Source organism: Aythya ferina (assembly GCF_964211825.1).
Source record: "Aythya ferina genome assembly, chromosome: 1".
Lineage (NCBI taxonomy): Eukaryota > Metazoa > Chordata > Aves > Anseriformes > Anatidae > Aythya > Aythya ferina.
Window position 1 is genome coordinate 125,124,965 of NC_140296.1, and position 24,853 is coordinate 125,149,817.

Sequence of the window (24,853 nt, forward strand, 5' to 3'; positions counted from 1 at the left end):
ACCATTTAAAAATCACCTATAGCAATGTATAGCACTGAGCATCTCACTGTTTCCATAGCTGCAACTGTTCACTATTGACTTATGACTGTTAAAAGCTTAGGGATATATAATTCTTACATGGGTGCAAAATACTGTTAGAATGCTACTTCAGTAGGCATGTCATCAGCCCTGTAACCTACCATGGTTAATACATGAAGTAATTGTGTAGTTTGAGGAAGGTTTCTCTGTGCTGTGCTGGATCTTCTAAGACTGTTACTTTTTTATTGCAGACAATCATTTCCCCTTTTGTTCAGGGAAAGATGTCAGTGCAGAACTAAAAAGATTTTGTTGTGGAATTGGTAACCAAATTCTGGAACATCACAGTACACCTAACAAGCAGCCTGACCTCAGAGAACTCTACCACTGTTCCCTGGGCTAGCCCCAACTCCAAAGAAAACAAAGAATGTCTCAGACTGAGATTAAAAAAGTGCTGAGGGAATATGAAAAAATTCTACCCTGTCATCGTTTCTGGTTACATCCCCATAAATCCAGATGCTTGTGTTTGATTGTCTCACCAATGCGGTGATGTTAAAAGCTCATGTAGGCAGATAAAGCGAAATGGGAATAAGAAAAAGAAAAGCAAGATGGCTTATTCATGTTGTGTTAACTCCTCACTATGAGGAAACAGATCTGAAACAGAGAAGTGTTTAGCAGGTTGGAGATGTGAAAGACAGAATTCTCAAATCTGAGTACATCAGAATACATAGAGAGAAACTTCAATCTGATTTCATGCTTGCCATATAGCTGATTTAAAGTTTGTGCTTCTGTAATCAGAAATGAAGCTTTCTCCAAAAATAAATAATTAAATAAATAAATCTTCTTATGCTAATAACATTCCTTCATGCAATTCTTTGCTTGGAAGAGTAGACATTTTTTCTGCTGCATATTCAAATTAGTGCCTTGAGATGTACACAGCTGCAGTAAATCTCATTACCTGAAGCAAAATATTAGTCCTGAACAGGAGTTTAGCTGCCTGGGTATAGACATGGATCAGCAGGTATACTCAGCTTGCTGTGCCAGAGGATATGTTTGACTTTCTCATTTTTGGAATTAGCATCAGTCCTCTGCATGTCCTTTGGCTGTCCTGTGCCATGAAAAATGCAATCTGGTGTTTTGGAATATATTGTGGTGTGAAAGCTAGTCTGCTCTGTAGATGTAGGGTGAAATGACAGCTGACTACAAAGCAGCTGTTGGAGGGATTTAGAGTATGCAGTTCTGGCAGGATGCTTCTTTGAGATCAGTGACAAGAAGCAAGGCCCAGTGTTGGCTGTCAAACCAAAGCTTAGAAATACTCAGAGTTCAAGAAACCTACCTCAGAGAGACTAAGTTTTCATGGAAACAGACACAAAGAATCCTTACTGGCAATTTAGTTGTGCAATGCAGTGAGTAAGTAAAGATTAATGCAATACAGAACTGATGTGGCAAATTCATATACTGCACTGAAAAATGAGTATGCTGTCAGTGATTAGGTGGCTATAAAATGAAAACAATGTAAGAGAATAAAAAATAAGTTCCTGAATGCAAAAAGAAGGATTATTTTCAAGAACACTATTAGAGAATTAAACTCTCTTGGCAAAAAATCTTACCAAGATTCAAGAGGGTTCCAGGTAGCTGCATATCTTAGTATTAACAGCAGCTTAAAGGTCAGAGGAAAGCAATCTGGATGCTGGACAGGATGTATTAACTATGATAATAGTATTAAATATCTGAAGCTGTATTATTTTCATGCATATTTAAAGATCCAGTACTGCCGTTTTATTTTATCTCAGCATGAATTAGCCAACAATTAGTAGTGCTACTTAAAAGTCCATGTTTTTCTAACCAATGAAAAATCCTGACTCATATCTGTGTTGCATCTCTGATACTTCTTTAATCATATAACTTCTGTTTAGTCTAAACACATTTTATTTATTTTTTCTAATCTAGTACTCATCAGCTTAGCCTGTGCTACGTTATCTTATTTAAATGCTGTGTCTGGACACTGAAAAATTGAAAATGTGTAATGGGTCCAATTTTCTCCCCAAGCCAAGAGGTACAGATGAAGTCAGGCCCACACTGTCCAGGACAGGCCACATGCATACAAACTAGTGCACATAATATAGCCTAGTAAGAGCTCTCATAGCACAGGCCCCCCCTAGTGTGTTCCCAACTCGCTCCCTCATGCACAGTGTGTGATAATCCCCCACTTAAAAGGTACATCTGACATCGGCTGACATCTGCTGTGGCATCGGGTTGGGCAAACTGCTACCACCACATAGGTGTAATTGTCCTGGTGGAGCCTGCCTCTATCTGCAGGAAAGGGAACAGGCATTGGCCAGGTCTCACTCTCCAAAAGGTAGTTTCAAGTTGGAACATCTCATTCTCATTGTGGGATGCATGTTGGCAGCTGGGTGCCAAAGGGTCAAATTCAGAGAGGTTCTGCTGCAGAGCCTCCAGACCGTATGAGTCCAGTCATCCTCCTGCATCTGTGAAACTGGCATGCAGTCAGGAATGTTATTTGCAAAGGTCATGAATTCTTCCGGAGAAGTCCCTAAACAACAAACTACCCAGGACAGATAGTTAGTGTGTCTCTGCTGTTTCTCTTCAAAGCTGAGTGTCTGAGAGGAGGAAGCAATAAAGACATAGCCAGGCTATTTTCAGTGGTGCCCAGTGCCAGGACAAGAGGCAAAAGACACAAACAGGAACACAGGAGGTTCTGTCTAAACATCAGGAAGCACTTCTGTACTGTGTAGGTGATGGAGCACTGGCATGGGTTCCAGAGAGAGGCTGTGGAATCTCCTGCCTTGAAGATATTTAAAAGTTGCCTGGACATGGCAATTTTTTCACTATAAAAGCATTGCATGATACACACATATATGTACATACTTCAAAAGGACATTCTAACCATTAAGAAAGGTGTGTCACAAGCTGCTTGAGTGATCAGGCAGACAGGGGAGCAGGTGTCTGGGGTGGAGTCTGTACTGGGGAGAATTTCCATTTCCAGCAGAGCTTGCAGATCTTTCCTGGACAGAGTTGTGATAATGAGATTCAGCTCCCAAATAAGCTATCAGCCTCACTTCTGTTTCCTTGTCTCCTGACCCTAAGCCTTCCTGTTGAACTGCAGCCTCTCTCCCCTTCTTGTGAGGCTACAGGTGGCTGCCTTGGCCATAGGGGCCATGAGGTAGTTGTGTTTAAAATCTTTGTTGATAGGAGGAAAAATGCCACTAAAACTTCAACCCTGAATTGAGGGAGAGCAGACTTCAGATTGCTCAGGGAACTAGCCAGTAAGGTCCCCTGGGAAACTGCTTTTGGGGTCTAGCAGTGCTGGAGGGCACCACCTCCTAAGAGCATAGGAAACGGGCAGTTCCAAAATGTCGGAAGTCAGGCAGGAGGGTCAGAAGGCTGGCCTGGCTGAGCAGGGATCTTATTCAAGGGCTTAGGCTGAAAATGAAAGTGTGTGGTCACTGGAAGCAAGGTAGGGAGACATGGGAGGACTACAGGGACACTGCTCGCCTTTGTAGGGAGAGAATTCCTATGGCCAAGGCTCAATTAGAGTAGAAGCTGGCCAGCAGTGTGGGGGACAATAAAAAGACTTTTTAAAGTATGTTAACAGGAAAAGGTGGACCAGAGCAAACACTGGTCTGATACTTGATGAGCACAGTCATCTAACAGGCAGGGACATAGACAAAACAGAGATTAATGCATTTTTGCCTCTATCTTCAATGACAGTGATGGGCTCTGGAACCCCAGCTGCCCTGAGTTGGAGGACTGTGACTGCGGGAATAACTTCCCAGTTAGCCCCAAACTTGTGCAGGATTTGCTGCTCCACCTATAAGTCTATGGAGCCTGATGGGATTCATCCCAGGGTACTCAGAGAGCTGACTGATGTCACAGTGAGACCTCTCTCAATGATTTTTCAACAGTCTAGGGAATCTGGAGAGGTCCCAGTTGACTGGAAGCTGGCAAATATGGTCCCAGTTTTCAAGACGGGCAGGAAATAATATCCTGGCAATTACAGGCCTGTCAGTCTCACTTCAGTGCCTGGTAAAATTATGGAGAATATTATTCTGTGAGTTTTTGAAAAACACCTGAAGGACAATGCAATCATTGGTAACAGTGAACATGGGGTTGCAAGGGTATGATCATGTTTAACAAACTTAATTTCCTACTACAACAAGATAACCCATCTAGTTGACCAAAGGAAGCCAGGTGATGTGATCCTTCTGGATTTCAGCAAAGCTTGTGATACTGTCTCTCTCAGTATCCTTCTGGACAAAATGACCAGAATACAGTTAGATAAAAGCATAATAAGGTGGGTGAACAATTGGCTGACAGATTGGGCCCAAAGTGTTCTTGTAAATGGGGTTACATTGGGATGATGACCAGTAACTAGTGAGGTTCCGCAGGACTCCATTTTAAGACCAGTCCTCTTCGATGTTTTCATAAAGAATTTGGATGTAAGACTTGAAGGTGTTTTGAGCAAGTTCATGGAAATATCCAAATTGAGTGGAGCTGTTTACTCCATCGGGAGTCATGAGGCCTTGCAGAAAAATCTAGAAAAGCTAGAGAGCTGGGCGATCACCAACTGCATGAAGTTTAGCAGGAGCAAGTGTTGGATTCTGCATCTGGGAAGGGACAACCCTGGCTGTATGTACAGACTGGGGGATGAGATGCTGGAGAGCATCCCTGCAGAATGTGATCTGGGGGTTTTGGTTGACAGCAAGCTGAATATGAGCCAGCAGTGTGCTGTGGCAGCCAGGAAGGCTGACGTACCCTGGGGTGCATCAAGCACAGCATCGAGCACAGCATTGCTAGCCAGTCAAGGGAAGTGACTGTCCAACTGTACTCTGCACTGCTGCAGCCTCACCTTGAGTACTGTGTGCAGGTTTGGGTGCCACAGTATAAAAAAGATATAAAACTATTTGCGAGTGTCCAAAGGAGGGCTATGAAGATGGTGAAGGGTCTGGAGGGCAAGATGTATAAGCAGTGGCTGAAGTCACTTGGTTTGTTCAGCCTGGAGAAGAGAAGAGTGATGGGAGGCCTCATCACGATCTACAGCTTCCTCAACAGGGAGAGTGGAGGGGTAGGCACTGATCTTCTCTCTGGTGACAGCAATAGGACCCAAGGAAACAGCTTGGAGCTACAACAGGGGAGGTTCAGGCTGGATATGAGGATAAGGTTCTTCACTGAGAGGTGGTAGGGCACTGGAATAGGCTCCCCAGGGAAGTCGTCACAGCACCAAGCCTGACAGAGTCAAGAAGCATTTGGACAATGCTCTCAGATACGTAGTCTGATTTTCTGAGTGGTCCTCTGGGGACCCAGGATTTGGACTCAACAATCCTTGGGGTTCCCTTCCAACTTGGGATACTCTATATTCTATGATACCTGGCAGGGCAGCAGACCTCCATGGCTCCAGCAACTCCATGGCTCCTGGGGCTTGCTTGCTGGCTTGCTTCCACACACTGCTCTCCCACACTGTCTCATTAATGCAGAGCTTGGTGCCTTAGAAGCAAACAGGCTGTCCTGGTGGAATATGAGCTGTTCTGTGACTCTGGAAAATCTCATCCAGTTACCTAAGGTCTAGAGAAGACAGTGGAATGCAGCTGAAACACGGATGAGTGACTGGGGCGTGTCCATGTATGTGGTTGTATATGGATGTCTGCCAGAACCTTTCCTGCTTGGAAAGCAACAATACCCTTGCCATTTCCACAACCTTATGCCCCACCCTTTGCCACCAGCAAGAAAAACTCTGACGTGTTTGGTTACTCTGTGCAAATAGTGCTTGTCAGAACTGACTGTCAAAGACTCAGATGTGTCAGTCTGCTAATTAAGGAATCAACTCTTCCTGTGTGTGGTATAAGCCTCTTTCCGTACTGAATGCTGTACTCTAATAGTAGAAGCTTCCTTTCTTCTTTGTTACATAATGTTGCCTTGTAAGTATGGCATAAAAAAGCCATATTACTTCTTGAAAATGAGTGTGATCAAATAGATTTGTATACTCAACATTGTTGGGTCCACACCTTGTTGCACCCTTGACAAAAAACTTCAAGAAAGATTTAAGAATCTATATGTGTGTGTGGGGAGGGTATCATGTCCTTGGAAGAGAGTTCCTCCCCTACATCTGTGGCATGGAGGGAAGAGTTCCTTCACCTCATCTGATCTCCTTCTCTGTGACAAAGCTAAAAGGCTAAAACAGGTCCTCAGCTCTCCTGGGTCACACTGAGCCTCCTAAGTCATATGATAGGAGAATTTCTGTGGTGACTTCCCAGAGAAGTATATGATGCTGCTCAGTGCTGCAGGGACAGCGATGCTGGTCTACAATCTCAGTCATATTATACTGGGAAAGGATCCTGCTCACTCCAGTTTCTGTTTCTACACCAGTGCCATTATTTTCAAGCATAAGAATTGAGAAGCCAAATCAGCAGGGTTGGCCTTTGGAGACTGATAAATTTGTCTTTTTGTAGCATGACTACAAATATGAGTCATGAATGTGCCAGGGCATGGCAAGAAAGTATATCAGGCTTGTGAGTACATTAGGGAAATAAGAAGATTGTTCTGGTAGGAAAAATGAAGCTTGGTGTAATCCACACCTGTATTACCTTTAGGGTGTGGATCTAGAAGCAAACTACTCTCTCTTTTGTGTCTCACAAAACTAAATAATTGTTTCAATCCAGATTGGAGTCCTGGCAAAAACTAATACATACACAATGATCTACAGTGATTAAGAAACCAGGGCTCTGGATCAAAGTGATAAACAAACAAAATAGACAATGTAGGCATATGGTCCAACAGTCTGCTTGCAGACAATAATAGGCCAAATGCTATCTACAAACTGCACAGTAAAACCTAATTTGAGCACAGCTTTTATGTGGTGCTGCCCCTCAAGACCTTGCTTTCCCAAAGCAAAAAATATGGAGCTATGTAAGTTTTCTGCAGGTCCCAGCTTTAGTACATGTGGCTACTAGCATGTTTGCTAGTTATTTTATTGCCAGTATGAATAAGAGGATGATTACAAACCAGACAAAAATCCTTGACTGTTTCCTGGGGTAGTCAGGATAATTAGCAGGACCTTGCAGTGGAGCCAGTCCTCTCAGTAGCAGCTGGGAACGCGTGGCAAGTGACAATTTACTGGGAAAGAGCTGACTTTCAAGCCCAATATAACTTTCAATAGGTTAAAAATATAAAGGTGTGACAGGTGTTACTGAAGAGGTGTGCTAAGTACATTTTGTATCCAACAAAGTGGTGAAGCACTGTATGAGAGCCAATGACTGGGGGAATAGGACAGCAGTAGTAACAGGCCACCACTGACAGCGCTTTGTAGTTACGTGAAGTGATATTGAGAGATCAGTAGCCACAGCTATTGTTCAAAATGCCAAAAAGGTCCTAAAAAGTCTTTTATCTTGTATTACCAAGTCATCGACAATTTGCATGTCCAGTTCTCCAAAGGTATGCTGGGATGACAGAGGCACAGCCCAATTTCTGGATCAGTTGACTACCACCATTTTACACAGTTAGCTCTATTAACTATGAACCATCCCTGTCTCTCACTAGTTAGTGGTAAATGTGTTGGACAAGGGCTTAAGGGACAGCACTAGTGAACTCAGTGGTGGATGTACGTTTCTGGAGACACAATTGTTTCAACCAAGGCATTCTCGATTTGCCTTGTTGAAGGTGAAGATGATGACTATGTTCTAGGTACTTTGCAAAGCTCCTGACTCTTTACTTCCATGGCTCATAAAACAAGTTACTTGCAACCTTTATCCTTAACCAAAACACTTCAGTTTCCATATTGTGGTAGTTTAACCCCAGCATGCAGCTGAGCACCACACAGCCACTTTCTCTCTCCCCAGGTGGATGGGGGAGAGAATTGCAAGGGTAAAGGTGTGAAGACTCCTAAGATGAGGTAAAGAGAGTTTACTAGGTAAATCAAAAGCTGTGTGCCCAAACAAAGCAAAACAAGGAATTAATTTGCTACTTTCCATAGGCAGGCTGATGTTCATCCGTTTCGAGGAAAGCAGGGCTCATCATGTGTACAATTTCTTAGGAACACAAATGCCATCACTACAAAAGTTTCTCCTTCCCTCCTTCTTTACCCCAGCTTTTACTGCTAAGCATGACACCATGTGGTATGGACTATGTCCTTGGTCAGTCTAGATCTAGCTGTGATCCCTCCCAAATTCTTGTGCTTCCCAGCCTCTTCATTGACAGGGCAGCACAAGAAGTGGAAAAGTCCTTGACTCTGTGTAAGTATTGCTCTGCAACAACTGAAAGCATAGGTGTGTTATCACACTGATTTTCAATGACAATCCAAAACATAGCATCATACAAGCCTCTATGTAGAAAATTTACTCTATCTCTGCCAAAACCATGACACATGTAAACAGCTTTAAGTATGTGTTTGGTCAGTTGAAATCTACACGGAGATCATTTGTGTTCAGGCTTCGTATCGAAATAAACTCTTTCACTGGGATTCTTGTGTCCCAGGTCATGTCTTCAACAGTGCTGGCTAATAGTTGGGACAAGCAGGTAGTGAAAGATGCTTGTGAAATTGAGCCAGCAGAATCTCCTGTCTGCTAATGAAAATAGGGTGGGTCAGGTTCCTAACCCTGAAAGCAATATTGAATCACTTTCTGCAGAGTAACTGATGGTTTCAGAGACATTATTGGACTTACTGCCGCCAAAAGAAGCAAATGTGATATTTAAAAATTTATTTCTCCAGATTGGGATTGTTTTTCCTAGGCCTTCCAACCAGGAAAACATGGGATTTCTTCCTGCCACTTTGGTACATGGTGTTCAACCTCATAAAAATAAATAAACAATAAATAAAATGCTGGGTCATACCAGCAATAATCCTTTTGCTTCTTGTTTGTTTGTCTTTTATGTTCTTAGTCACCAAAGCTGTGTCCTCCCAAGATGGTCATCAAGACTCTCTTTTAATAATATAAAACGAAAATGAGATTTGATAAAAGAAAATAATATGTTTGTATTGAAAACAGGTTTTTGAAGTAATACAACAAAGATATGGATTTGTGCAAGGGTATGGTAAATTTAAAACAGTGCAAGAGCCACATATGGTATCCAAATAATGGCAGGCAGTGTATGGTAACATAACCACAGCATCTTCAAATGTAATGCCTTGAAAGGGAAGGAGCCCTCTTAGTTGTCTGCTTGCTTTGGAAAGCTGAACACAGCGATACAGTCTGCATTGCTCCAGTGCAGTCAAATAGCTGCGATTTTGAATGTATAAGTGAAATACAGTATCCATTCCCTCCTGAGTTAAAAAAAGGAGGCATTTAATTGCAGTGACACTACATACTGCAAATGAATCTACTTGAGGAACAGGACAGAGAAGGTACGGGACCTTGATTAGTACTGAGATGGAAAATGTTTTGAAGAACATGGACAAAGTTCTGGTCTGGTTTATGATTTTCATTCCATCTGACTCTTGAGACTTAGTATCACTGGAGACAAATATCTGAGCTCAGGTGCCAAAAGCTAAATTTAAATTTGTGAGTTTAGATTGTGGTCAAGATTAAAGGGACACTAAACTGTTGAATCTTTTTGACTCTTTCATGTTCCATATTTTCAGGCTCCTGGCTTGGTTCTGAGGCTGAAATGATTCCCTCAGACTCAGCATATGCTGCTGAAAGGCCTACAGTATGTTGCTTTGTTCTTTTACTGGTAGTTTGGTAGAGTCCATTTGTGTATGCTATTGACTCAAAAATTGCTCTTCACCAAATGCCTACACTGCCAAGCAAAGAATTCAAGTTATATAGTTGTTGCGCAGTGTCTGGTATTCCACTTTCCTAAACATAGCAATAATTTATCTGAGGGACCATGAGACCATAACTCATCTCATCTACTATTGTTTCAACTCTTTATTCTAGCTGACAGTAAACTGAAAAAGCAGTAGTAAATATGAAAGTATGATAAATATTCTCTTACATACTGCACATTAAAAAAAATAAATAAAAAAATAAAAATAAATAAAAATTTGAGGAGATAGAAAGAACAACATTCTGTGGGAACAGAGAAAAGCTAATGTCCCTCAAAATTCAGAAGACAAGCTTTTGCATTAGCTGCATGTTATGCTTCATGGCCTGATTAGATGAGAATAGGCCTACTACATACAGAAATTTGAGAACTGGGAAGCTTTTTGAAACATCATGGTGGCTGATCACAGTATTACTCTGTGAGTAAAAATATATATATTGAATCAATATGTGTCTTGTTTCCATTTAAAACTGCTTTTCTATCTAAAAACACAGACAGGACAGGATTGGCTGAAGATTAAAGATGCTGAATAAGGACAAACAACCACCAGCAAGTACTTGCAGGCATTGAAAACACTATTGATTCATGGCAGCAGTACCCAATTGCAGTTACTGGCCAGCCACAGACTTAACCAGGTTTAAGAAAAAAAAACACATTACTGTCTGCCAGCATAAAGACACAGCAGTGTTAAAGAAAGCCCTCCTCAGCACTGGTCAGCAGTGCTGAGGAAGTCACATTGTTCTAAGGCAGCACTCCTTGATAGGTCTGAGAAGTGACAGGGTTATTGGCTAGTTTCTAGACATAACGTTGCCCCACATGGTGGCAATTGACCTTCCTGTACTTTTCTGTATATGGACTTCAGCGCCTTTGCCTTAGTCTGGTACTGATATATACGACTCCATACACTCTAAGGTGTGGTGGTAAACATTATTTGAGGTGTTTCTAGTAGTCTTCTCTTGAACTGCATTGGTGCCACAAAATACAGGAAGTCCAAGGATTTCTTCCAAGGGTCAGTTAGGATCACAATGGGTTGAGGACAGAATGCTCTCCTTTCCTGGTCGGCTTCTGGTTTGGAAGCACCTGAGGCACCAGAAGAACCTGAGCATCAGAAGCACCTGAGGGTATCATCTAAAGGTCTCACCAGTCTCTTCTATACCTGACAAGATCTTGTTCCTCAAATTTCAGTAGAGGCCAAAGAAAGAAGAAAGGTCCAAATGTGATTATTAAGGAGATCATCAACAGATGAGTCACTGGACCTCAGAAGACTTGAAACACAGACAGGAATGGAAAGGTCACTTCCAAATCAGCACAGAGGCAAACATTCTGGATCCCATAAGATCTCTTATGGAGTACAGCATAGCAGAGAAGGAAGATTTGTTCAGAATCCACAGAAACAGCCACAGGCCTGACTTGATTCCAAAACCAGTTTGAGTCAATGTTGATGTGCCAGAGCCTACTCACAGCAGATGTGTGCTCAGTGTTATACGGCAGAGTTAAATGGCAGAAACTACTTTCTGGAGTTTGTTTATTTTTTAAAGATGAGGGCCATTCTATCATCATTAGTGAACAGTTTAAATTGATATTTTGCATTATACCATCATTAGTCCAGACATAACAATTTGGCAGTGAGGACAGAAACACTAGCTTTTAAAATAAGAATTACTTTCTTTGTTCTGACTCAGTTTTAAACCTTTGTGCATTTTTGTATGTTTTTATTAAGATTTGCATAACCATATTGCAGAAAAGCCCTTCCTTTTCAAGAGTTAAAATCTACAGTTTCTGAGAGCTTCTAGTTCCTCATTTCCAATAAACCAAAGGGACAGAGTGAGAAGATGACAACTGATATTTTGTAAGGCTAAAAATACTGCGCCTTTTTACATAACACTGGGAATTTAAAAAGCACATTTACTGCTCGCAGATTATTTTTAAAAATGCAGTTTGAGCAACACCACTAGTATAGATTCAACTGACATTTATGAGAAGTAGCTGCTGTATGTTTCACTGTTTGGGATGAGATATTCGGTAGAGAATGAAGTAAATGTTTTTAAAAAGGCCAAATAAGACTCAGACTGCATCAAAGATATTTGTATCTGGGTATACACCACATGTTTATGTCATTGGTGGTGTCTCTTCCTAGCACATACTGCATAGCCCTTTTGACCCTCCAGAGCTATTTCCTCTTACCTCCCTGCTTGGTACTAGCTACCTGATGGTGAGTGACGTGAGTTGCTCCATCAGTAACCATCAGTAACTACTACAGATTCACCAAGCTCCCTCTCTCTCACATTTCTGGAATTTTCTCTTTTTCTCTTCCCCTCTCCCCCAGCTCATTTATCCCTCCTGGGACACTCCATCAGTGTTCAGTTTCCAATAAATGATTCTAGGATATCCAAAGTGTGTGTCTTTACTCTGGCAGCATAGACCAATTTGAGAACTCACTGTGCAGAAGAAGGAGAAAAAATAATCTTTTAGCGCCACCATTATGTCTCTTCAACAATGTGGGAGAAAATAGTATTGAGCACCAGGAGGAATTTTTGATAAATACTAATGCTTTCTCATAAAGTTTTTTATGACTTCTAGGTGTAGGCAGAACAAGATGACATTTGCTTGGATGCGGATGTAGGTATGCATGAGCTTATATTGCAATATGTAATGCAAACATTACATGTGTAATGATTACATGATATCCTGTGTCTATACCTCCACCTATTGTTACTTCTAATCTTCAGCTGATTCACACAGCCTCAAATATTTTCCTAGCTTGAAAGGACCCAGCCTTCCATTTATGTCAGATATCATTCACCCCTCTCTGGTTCTGAACTATGCTGGTGCTTCTTTTTTTCATTTTTTTGAACCCCATAAGAAGTCTTTTTGTTTGTTTCCTGCACCGAAGGAGCTCTGAGCAAGAAGGGATGGTATGAGTCATTTTGTTATCTCATTTCCTTTTCAGTCCACATGAAAATCCTATCAGTAGCTAATACAGCTTGATGTAGAATTAACTCTTGTGGTATCTACTCCATTACTTCTGTGAAGCAATTACAGAGATCTCTGCCAGAAGAAGCATTTACTGGGGTATCCATGTTGTCAGTGGCAGAAGGCCAACAGAGAAGCATATTGGAGCAACAGTTCCTGAAGGGCAATTCCTGTCTATATAGATCTAATACAGACACTATTTTTGTAAACATTTTCCACTCTAGAAGTTAGTAGGCCTCTGCACATTTTTCACAGCTGAATGCACATCTTGCAAGAAGCATGTATGAAGTTCCTCCATATCTTTCTGTGATCTAAGTTGGTCGTGACACAGGATTTTAAATAAGGATTTGAAAAAAGATCAGAGAAGGAAAGTGAGCAATCATTTTCCAGCCTTTTCATGGGAGGATTAGATGTGATTACCAGTGAGACCTTTGGAGATGGAAACTCATGTCAGGTTAAATGATAGAGAGAAGGAAAATATTTTGAATTATTTTGTGGTGTGCAATGTTTAGTTAAAAGTGGAACATTAGATGGCAAGATTTATATATATATATTTTTTTTTCATTTGAACTGGTTTAAATGGCAGCTAAGGGAGAAGACAGGGGCACATTATTTATGGTAGTATAATCTGAATCCCTGATAACTAATTAATGAAATTAATACCTTTATTAAGCAGGTATGACAGTGACAATAGCTCTGTATTTTATGAACAGTATTTCTCAGGAAGATGCTGTTCCAGTATTTATAATTTACAAGATCATTATATTTTATTTATACAGAGCCATAGGGAACACATGGAAAAGTAGGTTTAATAGAAACAATTCATCAATGGCTCATAGGATGATAAACAATGCTAAGAGGCGTGTCTTAAAGAGCAAACACAAAATAATTAAGAAACAATTAACTGGAATAAGCTAGACTAGCCCAGAAGCTCTGCTTTGCAAACAGAAGTTCCTCAGGGCAACAACTGACATGGGAGCTAGAATATAGCAATGTTCTTCCTTCTGTGTTGCCTAGTGTGCCTCTTATAGCAGGGTATACGGAGGGGGAGGTCTTCAGCTCTACAAGAAACAGAGGGGCAGTTTCCTTCCAGTTTTGTGTCATCAGCAAACTTGCTGAGGGCATGCTCTACTCCATAAGCCAAATCATTCATGGAGACATTAAACAGGACTGGACCCTGGGGTACTCTGCTAGTTACTGGCAACCAACCAGACTTTGCACCACTGACTACTAGCCTCTCGCCCCATGCCTTCAGCCCATCTTCAGCCCACCTGTTTTTCTCTCTAGATGCTTAAATGTCCCCATCTACAAACCCTGTGTGAACACTTAACGTTTATGAATACCTTTCAGATCAGCATTTAAATCAGCACTACACAAAACATATTTTGCATATGCTTTCCCACAAATTATAGCATTGTGGCATTAAGACATGTGAGACAGCTATGCAGCAGGCTAGTAGTTCTGTGGAGTGAAAGAATATACACACTGGTGCAATTTTGTGGGAGCAGTGGACATTCACCACCCTTGGAAGGGAGAGTTCCTCCTCTTTTCCAGTTCTTTCTCTGCTCTGTTTGCCTGACACTTACCTTGTAGCAGTGTAAGTGCTTGCCAGACCCCTGTGTAATCTACTACCACACTAAAGCAGAAGAAAACAAATCCATCAAGAACTAGAAAGCTGATTTTCAGGCAGGGTAAGCGCTAGGACTTGCTCACCTGCATGTGGAATCACAGCCTGAGGCAGAAGTCAGAACAGATTGATGTAGATTTTATTGTAGCTTAATGAAAGGAAAGACAAATGCACACTTATTAGGACCTGGGGTATGACACTGAGCTTGAGACAAAGTGATAGACAAGTTAAAGTGTTAAGGCCAGAGAATAAAATAAGGAGAGTCAATGTGACTCACCTGAAACCTTTACTGAAAAGGAACCAGTGCAGAGATCTCTCTCAGTACTTAAAGGAGGTTTGCGGAATACCAGCTTTATATTGGGGGTGGAGAGAAGGGGATTAAAATTAAAACATGAAACAGAGTAAAGACTTAAGAAATTGCCCACAGCTGTATTAGCAATACATCTCTATGCAAGGGTAGGACTGCAATAACTGTTTGGTGGGGTTTGTGGTAAACCTCCTCAGGACAGCTATACTGATCAATCATAGAATTAGTAAGGTTGGAAAAGACCTCCATGAGACTGTGGAGGACAGTAGTTGGCTGGACAGTCACTAATTTAGAAAACACTTAGAGAAGCCTTGTTTCTTAATATACCACTTTTTTTCCCATTTCAATTTTCTTTCATTTCCCCTATTCTTGCATTTACACCAGGAAGTCAATATGGATCTCCTCTTCAGGGAGGCCGAAAGACCTCTGGGTAACATGAAGTTTCACAAGATCTATGGTTTCCCAGCATTTGTAAAACTTAGTTTTCAAGAGTTTGGACACATCAGGAAAATGTCTTTATGGAGTCATCCAAAACAATTCCAAGAAAGTTGACAGGTTTGGAAATATATGGGGGAGGGAGGAGAAAAATAGGGAAAGAATGCTGACTGTGGAGAAATTTCATCCTCAGCAAAGATATAATGTGCTGTATCCATTGAAGAACATTAAAGCACCAGATCATACTCCCAATGGCCTCAGGCACCCAGACAGGATGGGACTGCAATCTCTTATAATTCATAAGAGTTATAGTTCACCATACTTGGTAAATCTTCAATACCATGGAATAGGGAAAAATAAATAATAGCTGCTTATATTCAAACATTGGCACTTTTTTTTTTCTTCACTTTTTATTTATTTTTTTTTTCTGCACATGTCCTTTTTATTTAACTTTTACTTTGTAAGTTGACTTTGTGTAGGTAGATTTCCTTCTCTGAAGAGGCCCATGCAAAAACATTATCTTTTTGTATGAATTATGAAGCCTCCCCCTCCCCCCTTTTCTTTCCTCCTCTTTCTTTAGGTTTAGTGTAAGCTGTATGTGGGAGAATGAGCTATTCCCCATTACTGCTGTTAATCGGGGCTGTTCAGCTGCTGTGAGCGACTTCTCAGCGATGTAGACAAAAAACTGAATTTCTCAAAGATGAGAACAAAATAATCCATTTGGGATCAGTAAAATTCAATTTGCTTTTAAGAGAGACTGGTGGAATGAAGCTGGTGAGATCAGAGAGGTTTTGGTGAAGGAAACACAAAGCAGCTGGGAGAAACCATGAGCATTTCGGAGCGTGCAGGTGGAAGGAGCAGAGTAGGGAGGGTCAGTGGTGCTGGGGAGGTGGGCCAGGGGGACACTGCCTGTTGTTATCAGGTGCAGACGAATTTGGGTTGTGAAAGGAGCCGACCTAACATCTTCATCTGGTGAGATGCGTCCCTGCGTCCCCCCCCTGCCATGGTAGCAGGGAGCTTGAAGGAAAAGCCTTTTTATTCCACAGGGCTAAGCCTGCTCCTTTCACCGTTTCGCAGAGGGCTGGGAAGCGGGTACCGCTGCTGCAGATCTGCACCTGCACATCCACAGCCCTCCAGGGAGCCGCCGGCCGCTGGGGGGGGAGGAGAGCATCCTTTAATTGAATCAAACCTGCAAGTGTAGTTACCGGGAAACCGCGGCGAGCCGCCGAGGGCCCGTCCAGCCGCCTCCATCCACCCGCGGCATCTCCGCGCCCCTCGCTTCTCCTTCCGGGGGCGCTGCCGCTCCCCGCTCCCCCCCGCCCGCCGCTCACCTGTACCGGGCGCTGCCCCGGCAGCCAGGAGGGGCCCCCTCCGCCCGCCCCTACTGCGGGCAGGCCCCGGTCCCACCCCGCCCCGCTCCGCTCCGCCCCGGTGCCGCTCTCCGCGGGGTGGACGCGCGGCCGCCCCCCGGCCCGGCTCGGCCCGGCACGGCCCGGCACGGCTCGGCACGGCTCGGCACGGCCCTGCCTCCCCGGTCCTGCAGCCAATCGTTGCGGTGCTGCCGGGCCGGGGCTGTTTACCCAATCCGTCGGGGAGCCGCCGGGGGGAGCGGGCGGAGGGGCGGCACGGCGGAGGCAGGCGCACGGCGGAGGCAGGGGCGCAGCCGCGGCGAGGGCTCGGCACGGGAAGCGGAGCCGGGGCAGATGACAGCCCGGCCGGCGGAGTCCCCTCCCGCCTGCGTCTCCCCGGCGGGGGCAGCCGGCGCTCGCACCTGACCATGACCCCGCGCCGGTCCCGGCTGGGCCGCCCCGGCGTTTGCCGCTGAAGGGACCGGCTCCTCTCCGACCTCCCCCGCCGCCTTCCTCCTCCACCTCCTTCTCCTCCTCCTCCCGGCTGCCGAGGCTGCCGCCTCTTCCCGGAGTGATGGGCTGCATCGGATCCCGCACCGTGGGTGAGGAAGGCGTTGGCGGGGACGGCGCTAGAGGATGCTCGGGCGGTCGCAGTCCCTCCCCGGTTATAACCGAGCGACGGTGGGACGCGGGGCGCCCTGCACAGCGCCCATCCTGGCCGCCGAGGGCCCGCTCAGCGCCATTAGCTGCGCACGACGACCCCCCGCTCCCCCCTAGCCCGGTGCCCCGAGGGGCGAGGGGCGCCGCCGGCCTCGGTGCTGGGAGCGGGGCGAGCCCGGGGCTGCGGGGGCGGCGGGGGGCATCTCCCCGGTCACCCCCGGAGGAAGGTCGCGGAGCGTGCGGGGTCGGTGCGGTGCCCCCCAGGGGGTTGGGGGGATGCGGGGCGTGCCTCCCGACGCGGGATCAGGCAGCCGGAGGCTGCTTCCCTTGCACGGTAACGGGTTCTTGTTATCCGAGTGTACGTAACACTGCATGATCTGCACGTCTTCTCTCCCCCCCCCTTCCCCCTACGGAGACTTCAGTGGAGAACAGCAAACAAAACGGAATCCCTCCCTTCCTCCTTGCAGAGCCATGGCGAGGGGACATAGTGGGAGGAATAGCGTATTTCCACCCGGCCACGCTTATTTTTCAGGAGAGAATCCCAAGCCCTTAGGCTATGTAAACCTAGCTCTGTCTTCCTACACATATGTGAATACCAAAAAAATCCATGGATCTCTAAATGCAGGTCTCTGTAGATAAAAGCAGCATCCAGTGGCACACTTTCCTCCCCACGGAAAAATTTCTTTCTGTGCAAACCACATGTAAAGACATCAGACAGATGCATAGAGATATGCCATTTAACTCAACAAAACGCTCTCTGAGACAAAAACAGCTCATTTGGTGGAAGACCTCAAGCCCATGAAGCACACAGGCACTGTGACATAAGTAGGAAAATGAAACTTTTGAGAGCAAACAAATTGAACGAGATCCCCAAAATAAATCTGAGCGACTCTGTCAAAGCCTGGTGCTGTGACACTTCTTGGATTGGTAGGAAAGTCCTCTGTGAGCACTTCCAGGGGGCCATATACTCCTCTAGAAGCAAACTTTAAACTAGAGACTACAGTTTCTACCTTGGGATATAATTCCCACATCTAGCCTATGTTTCTTACCGGTTGGATGTCCTCATGACCTGAAGAGATCTTTTATGTTTTCTGTAATGTTCACATGGCAAAGTTCACTGTTAATATTTTTCAAAATCACCTGGGTCTGTATACTGTAATGTGTCAAAACATGTACTGCTTCCCTTTCCCATATCCTCTACATGTGCACACTGCTGAGGGTATTATTATCCTCTTGGCCAACAAATAATCTACACCACTTTTAACAGTGCATGTTGTACAGGTAGCTTTAATTCTTGGTCCATCTCCCCACAATGCTCTTCAAATAAATAATTAACACACAATCTGGTAGCATCCACTCAACTTCAGAATGATGCATGGCTTTCATACTTACCCATGAAGGTGTTTGTTCCTGTGTGTGCCAGCATTTTTATGATTTCTGACCTCGTATCTGTTACACAAAGGCAGTATAACTAACCTATTTCAAGTATCATTCATATATATACATCGTAGATATATATTAATATATATCTTGTTGTAATCCTAGGATATGGTTGGAAAATAATGCCCTAGCATGAGTAGAACTTTGTGTGCTTGTTGTATGGTGTAACTCGTTAGATTTTTGCAGAACTAGTTTAATATACAAGCTCTGTATTGCCTTTCCAAGACCATGGAGATCCCAGAGGTAGGCGAAGCACAGTACACTTCTGTTGGCTTTACCCTGGAATTTGCATGTAGCAGATTTCAAATTCAGAATTAGTGCTAGAAAGCTCATAATCAGTCACATTTAGTTTATTCACCACATGGGGACCAGTGAAGGATTGTGCCCTGAGCTTGCTCTGGACCTTTTTCCGTTCCAGTTTTAAGCAAACCACATGATTTCTGTCTCCTGCAGGGACATATTGTTATGATCTAGCTACATGTCATAGTTTGCACATTTAATGATGTGAAACTTCATATTTTCTTTCCTAAATATGAGTTTTCCTGTTATTTCTCCCTGGGAAAAGTAATTGAGAGGTTCCTAGCAGAGCAGCTCCATACATATAAGACTGAAGTGGAAGTCATATAACATCTTTTAGTGTTATAGGGGACACCAGAAGTCACAAAGGTGATGATCAAATTTGGATTCCCTAAAGTATGAGGAAAGTTGAAAAGTCATCTTAAAGGCTAAGTGGATACCCATTCACCTTCTCCACAGATGCAGCCACTCACACACTGATGTCATACATGTGCTTTCTGTTACTTGGCATTATGTCAACTACACAACAATCCAGAGCCCTTTTAAGCATCACAGTTGACTTCTGCCTCCGATATATGCCTCTGATATTCTGCCTCTGATACTGCCTAGAGGTCAGATCTGTATATTGGTGATAATTACTTGCTCCAGTGTAGTTCCCAGAGAGCTGCCTAGTGACTCTCACAATAACTGGGACTTAATTTCAGTGTATGTAAAAAAGGTTTTCACTGAGGTTGCTGGACAGTTAAAGTTGCAAAATCCAGCCAGAAACTTGTAGATATTTGAGTTCCAACTACATGCAAAGACCAGCTTGATTATTTTTAGTAACTGAATTAGATAAATGTAGGATATTTCAGACCTGAATGTCTGAATGTATTCCAATTCAATTCTGAATACATTGCAAGTGTACCTTTGACCATAGTTTAGACATTACAAAAATTGATTGTTCTGACTAGTGTGACAAGATCTCTCTTATTTCCTTGAAGAGATTTAAATGAATGGAAAACTCAAACCTATTATGGTCAAGAATACTCTCTGTTTTGCCCAGTGGTGTCTCTAATTTCTTTGACGTCTTTGAGTGAAAGCCTGCAACAAACATGTTTTGTGAAGTGACGTGAAATGGTGGAAAACTATTTAAAGAAATTAAAATCTAATAGTGCTTTTGGAGTGTGTGGGGAGAAAATAGAGATGCTCACACTGGATATCAGAAAACTTCTTGACCATGAAGAGTGTCAAGCATAGGAACAGGTTTCCCAGATAGGTTGTGCAGTGTCCATTCTTTGAGGTTTTCAGACCAGACTGGGTAAAGCTCTGAGTAACCTGGCCTAATCTCATAGCTGACTCTGCTTTAAGCAGGAGTTTGTACCTCAAGAGGTGTCTTCTAATTGGAATTATCCCATGATCCTATGTTTAAGACTTAAAGCGTGGAGGGGTTGACTTTCTGAATCAGATTTGGTCCAGTGCTTCAGTCATGTGCTGTCAGAGGACTGCAAGCTTCTACGTATTGTTAATACATTCCTACTATACTTTTCCCACCTATCACTGCTTTCCTTTAGCTGCTTAGAATACTATGTGACACAGACTCCCTTACCTCACTATAATAACCCCAGCTGTCGGCTGAAGTCCTCCCAATGTTTGCTTAGTATGGCAATTGTGCAAAAAAGCAGCTCAAGTGTTAGCTGGTTTAGGCTTGTGCACAGAGCATCAGTCAATGTATAGACCATGCAGATTGGAAAAGGTAGTGCTCTTAATTTGTTGGTCTCTGGGTCAAATCTGACATGCTAAATCTAGCTAGCTAGCTTGCTGCGCTTCCCTCTACACGGAAAGGTCAGTATACTGTCAGAGGGAGAAGCAATGCAGGTACTAGTTGAAGAAGCCTACACTTTTAACATTGCTTTCTCACTGGCTGTGCTGTACAAAGTGTAAATGAGTGGCTCATAGCATCCACGGTAGGAGAAATGTAGCCAAAGACCACACACTTCCAATCTGTCTACTTCAGATTCAGCAGAGTGGGAGCATGATAAGAGACTGACAAGAGTGGGGGTAAGCTGCTAGGGGAATCAGTGAACCCCCCCTTCATTTTCCTCCTCGTTCATCCCCCAACAGATCTGAAGGTTGTGTGGAGTGAGATCTGGTGTGGCAAGCGTAGTGTATACAGTACATATCAAGGAGAGCCAGTGTCTGGTTCCTTCGTCCTTCCTTCCCCTTCAACATACAAGTAAGCCAGCGAAAAGAAATAAAGAGAGGGAGAGGTCTAGGAGAGCAAAAGGTGATGCAGAAGGAAACTGAGTCATGACATTGGGGCAAAATACATTTGTTTACTTGCATGCAAAGAGGTGGAAGGAGCACAGGGCTCTGTGTAGAAACCTCTATATCAAAGGCAATATGGTAAAAAGGGTGGGAATACATAAAGAAGGGCATCTGGGTATCTTGTTCCTCTCATAGCCAAGGGAGAGAAAAACAGAAAAGGGGGCACAGGAACACCTTTCCTACCAGATCAGACTGCTTTGTGCTTGGTCTCACTTCATTAGTTCTGCTTCTTCCCAGTCTAACTTTTCTTCTTTTGAGCATTTCTCAATTTGATCACTGTAAAAAGTCAACCAAAGAGCTCTGGGATTAAGAGCTCATTTCTGCCAATAAGAATCTGAACAGAGACTCTGTCCCTGACCTAGCAGCCAGTTGTCATGATGTGTCTACAAAATGATCGTCTCTGAGACCTCTATCTCTCTTGTCAGGTTTAAGTTAGTGGTTTCAAAGTTGTTGGGAAAGAACTAACAAAGAGGCCAGTTGCATAAGACTAGTTTGAAAGCATTCTAAAGAACAAGTGTAAATTATATTTATCAGCAACAGTCACTAGTATAGGTAAACTGTATTCAGCATGTTGCTGATTGTCCTAAAACTCTTTTTGTGTGTGTGTGTGTGTATGTGTACAGTTCTACTGATGTGATCTTGAGGAGTAGAACTGAAGGACAACATACTGAGTCTGTTAACTCTTAGAGGCAGTAAGTTGGGAGAATTATGAGAGAAATTGCAAAGGAGCCGATGGGAAAACTGAAGTAATGAATTGTCTTGAGAGAGCTGGGAGTCAGTGACTTCTATAGACTGATGTGTATTGAAGCAGAAAAATTGACCCGCTCAATGCATATTTTTTGCCTGTTTTCTTGGGGGGAAGTAGGAGAAAAATAGTTTTCAGCTTATTTAATAAGTATGTTTTTCAACAACAAACAGTGATGATGTCAGACTGATACTTAAAACAGCTAGTTCTAGATAACTAGCACTTAAGAGTTTTTAAAGAGTCAAATAAAAAGGCAGAACTGTAGTATTTTTTTTTTCCTCCAATAAGTCTTGAAAGAGCGAGATAACCTAGGTACTTATTTTGTCAATCTGATATAATTCCCAGTAAAATATTAGAAGGACAACATGACAGACAAGAATGGCTTTATTCAAAACAGATCCCATTAAGCTGACTTTATATCATGACTTGTATGAGACTCTCTGCAGTCAAATACTCCAATGATAGAAGTAACTTCACCTATGATCATAGTAATAAATCTAAAATACTAGATTGGTAAAAGATAAAACAACGATCAGTTAGTAACCAACTTAGTACCGCATGATTCTTTTACTAATATTATATAAATGTGGTACATATGGTGCATCAAAATAGCAACAAATAATCATTTTTGAAAAAGTTGTGTTTCTTATGTGATTTTACATTTCTCAATATAGTTGTCAGTACCCTGTGATTTAACACAGAAATCTAAAATATTGATAAGCTTAACAGAATCTAAGAAGATTGGATGAATTGCCAAAAATACAAATACAAATGAAAAGGATAAATCACTGATATACATGTAGAACAGTTTAATTCATTTGTAATATCTTGACTAACAGTGTGCATTTGTCTGACTAAATATGAGTTCATACATCTATTGACAGAGTGTGAATAATATGTCCCGAACCAGAGCTCTATGTTAGAAAGCAGTCACACTGCAAAAAGATTAGAGATGTCTGAACAGATAATCAGTAGATCAACAGCTTCTATTGTGATGCTGCAGCCAAAGAAGCTAATGTGGTTCTTTGATCTATGAAGAGCTGAATATTGAACAGAAGAGAGAAAGTTATATTTTTTCTGTATTTGGCATTTGTGAAAAAAAAAAATCTAATTTTATTATTCTCACTTTGAGAAGTGCTGCAAAAATAATCATCAGAAAATAAATATGTGAGCCGTGAATAAAAACTTACAGGGGTAACTTGATGACAGTTTTTAAGTGTTTGAATGAAGAACAAGCATCAGAACAATGTGAGTCTTCAGCCTAGCAGAGAACAGTTAAGATGCAATGGAAAGACAGTGGACACATATAGACTGGAACTAAAGCAAAAAATCAAATAGTAAAAATACTTAACTATTGGAATAATTTACCAAGAATTGTGCTGAGTTCTCAGTCACCTAAACACATAAAAATAAAGACTTTTCTATTTTTTTTTTTTTACTGTATTTAAGTGCAGAAATGGAAAATGTAATTAACAAAGGGAATACCTTTAGCCTCATTTACTTTAAGGAGGTCAGATTAGATACAGGGATGTTTCTTTGTGAGTTTAAGCTACAAGTTCTCAAGTCCAGGAGTGTACTAGATTTATGAAAGGACACATAGTTTCTATATCCTGGGAAGATGAGTTTGTAACTACAGATGCTGATCAGACAGTTTATGGGGAAAGTTGCAGTGCAAAAACTATTAGCTGAAGTAGAGAAAGTAATTTGGTGATCCAAATAGCTAGCATATGGATTAATGTTCCAGACCTAAATAGGGAAAAATAGTTTTAGGGATTGTACTACTAGCCACTTAATGTCACTGGTCAGGTTGGTGACAGGAAACAGTGACAGCTACAGGAAGATCAACGAGGCTGTCAAGGCAGTAAACTTAGTAGTAACATGGACTTCAGTTAACCATACATGTAGCCTGGTAAGAAATCTGAATGCGATGCAAAAATTAAATATTTGCTCTAGAAGCCAGTCAAAGAGCCTGTAAAAGTTAAGTAATTTGCCTTGTGCAATGATCAGTATTTAGTGCATAATGTTGTTACTAATGAGGCTTTAGGTGACTCAGAGAGATTAAGACCATAACAAAAAACAAGCATACAAATTAAAAAAAAAAAAATCAAATAATACATATTTGCATCTGGTTGTTGTGGTGGAATTTATGGAGGCTTATCCTCTGGACTCTTTCCATGCTGCGGATACATCAGAAGATCAAATTGAAGCCTTGGTGAATATGGTTGTAAAGTAGGTAGACAAAAGAATAACAAGTCTTGGAGGAATTTGACTCCGAAAAAAGTGAACTCCTGATTGTGATATGTAAAGTCTTGCAATTACTTTAGTACAAGAAGATTGGAAGTTAGGTGATGTGATGCCTGTTTGTAAACAGATTTTGAGATGTAGGAAACTATAAGCTAGTCAACAAGATATGCATGCCAGGCAAGCTAATAAATGTTGCTCTAAAGAACAGCACTAGTGCATGCATGGACAAGTAAGATATACTAAGGAAAAGCTAATGCTACTGTTGAGGCAAAACATGCCTTGTATGTCTTAGAAAGCCTCAACAAGCAATATATGTCTTAGAAAGCGTAAACAAAGGAGATCCAGTGGCTATAGTCTACTTGGATTTCCAAAGCACATTTGTAAGGGCTGCTAAAGACAGCCTTTCTGCTGTCGGATCAAAGGAAAGTTCCTAAACTTATTAATTACATGGGTAAAGATAGTATTAAAAAAAAAAAAAAGATTAGCAAGAAATGGCCAGTTTTCACAGGGATCTTTTTCAGATGTGCGTATCCATGAATGGTGTGAAACAGGGGGCAACTAATGAGATAAAATACCATCATGAGGGTAAATTATTTGGGGGAGCAATTGAAGCTGAGTGCAGAGATTTACAAAAGGATGTCACAATACTGAATAATTAGGGGTTAAAATTATGGGTG

General features: G+C 42.4%; 1 protein-coding gene across 2 annotated transcripts in view; it reads left to right on the top strand.

The window, feature by feature from the left end:
- The first annotated feature begins 16,851 nt into the window (after positions 1-16,851).
- FAM131B (family with sequence similarity 131 member B) overlaps positions 16,852-24,853 on the top strand; it is a 35,328-nt gene continuing 27,326 nt past the window's right edge. For both annotated transcript variants that reach the window (XM_084502019.1, XM_084502018.1), the window contains exon 1: positions 16,852-17,085. In XM_084502019.1, coding sequence (XP_084358145.1) covers positions 17,058-17,085 — 28 coding nt within the window. In that variant the 5' untranslated portion in view covers positions 16,852-17,057. The remainder of the gene's footprint in view (positions 17,086-24,853) is intronic.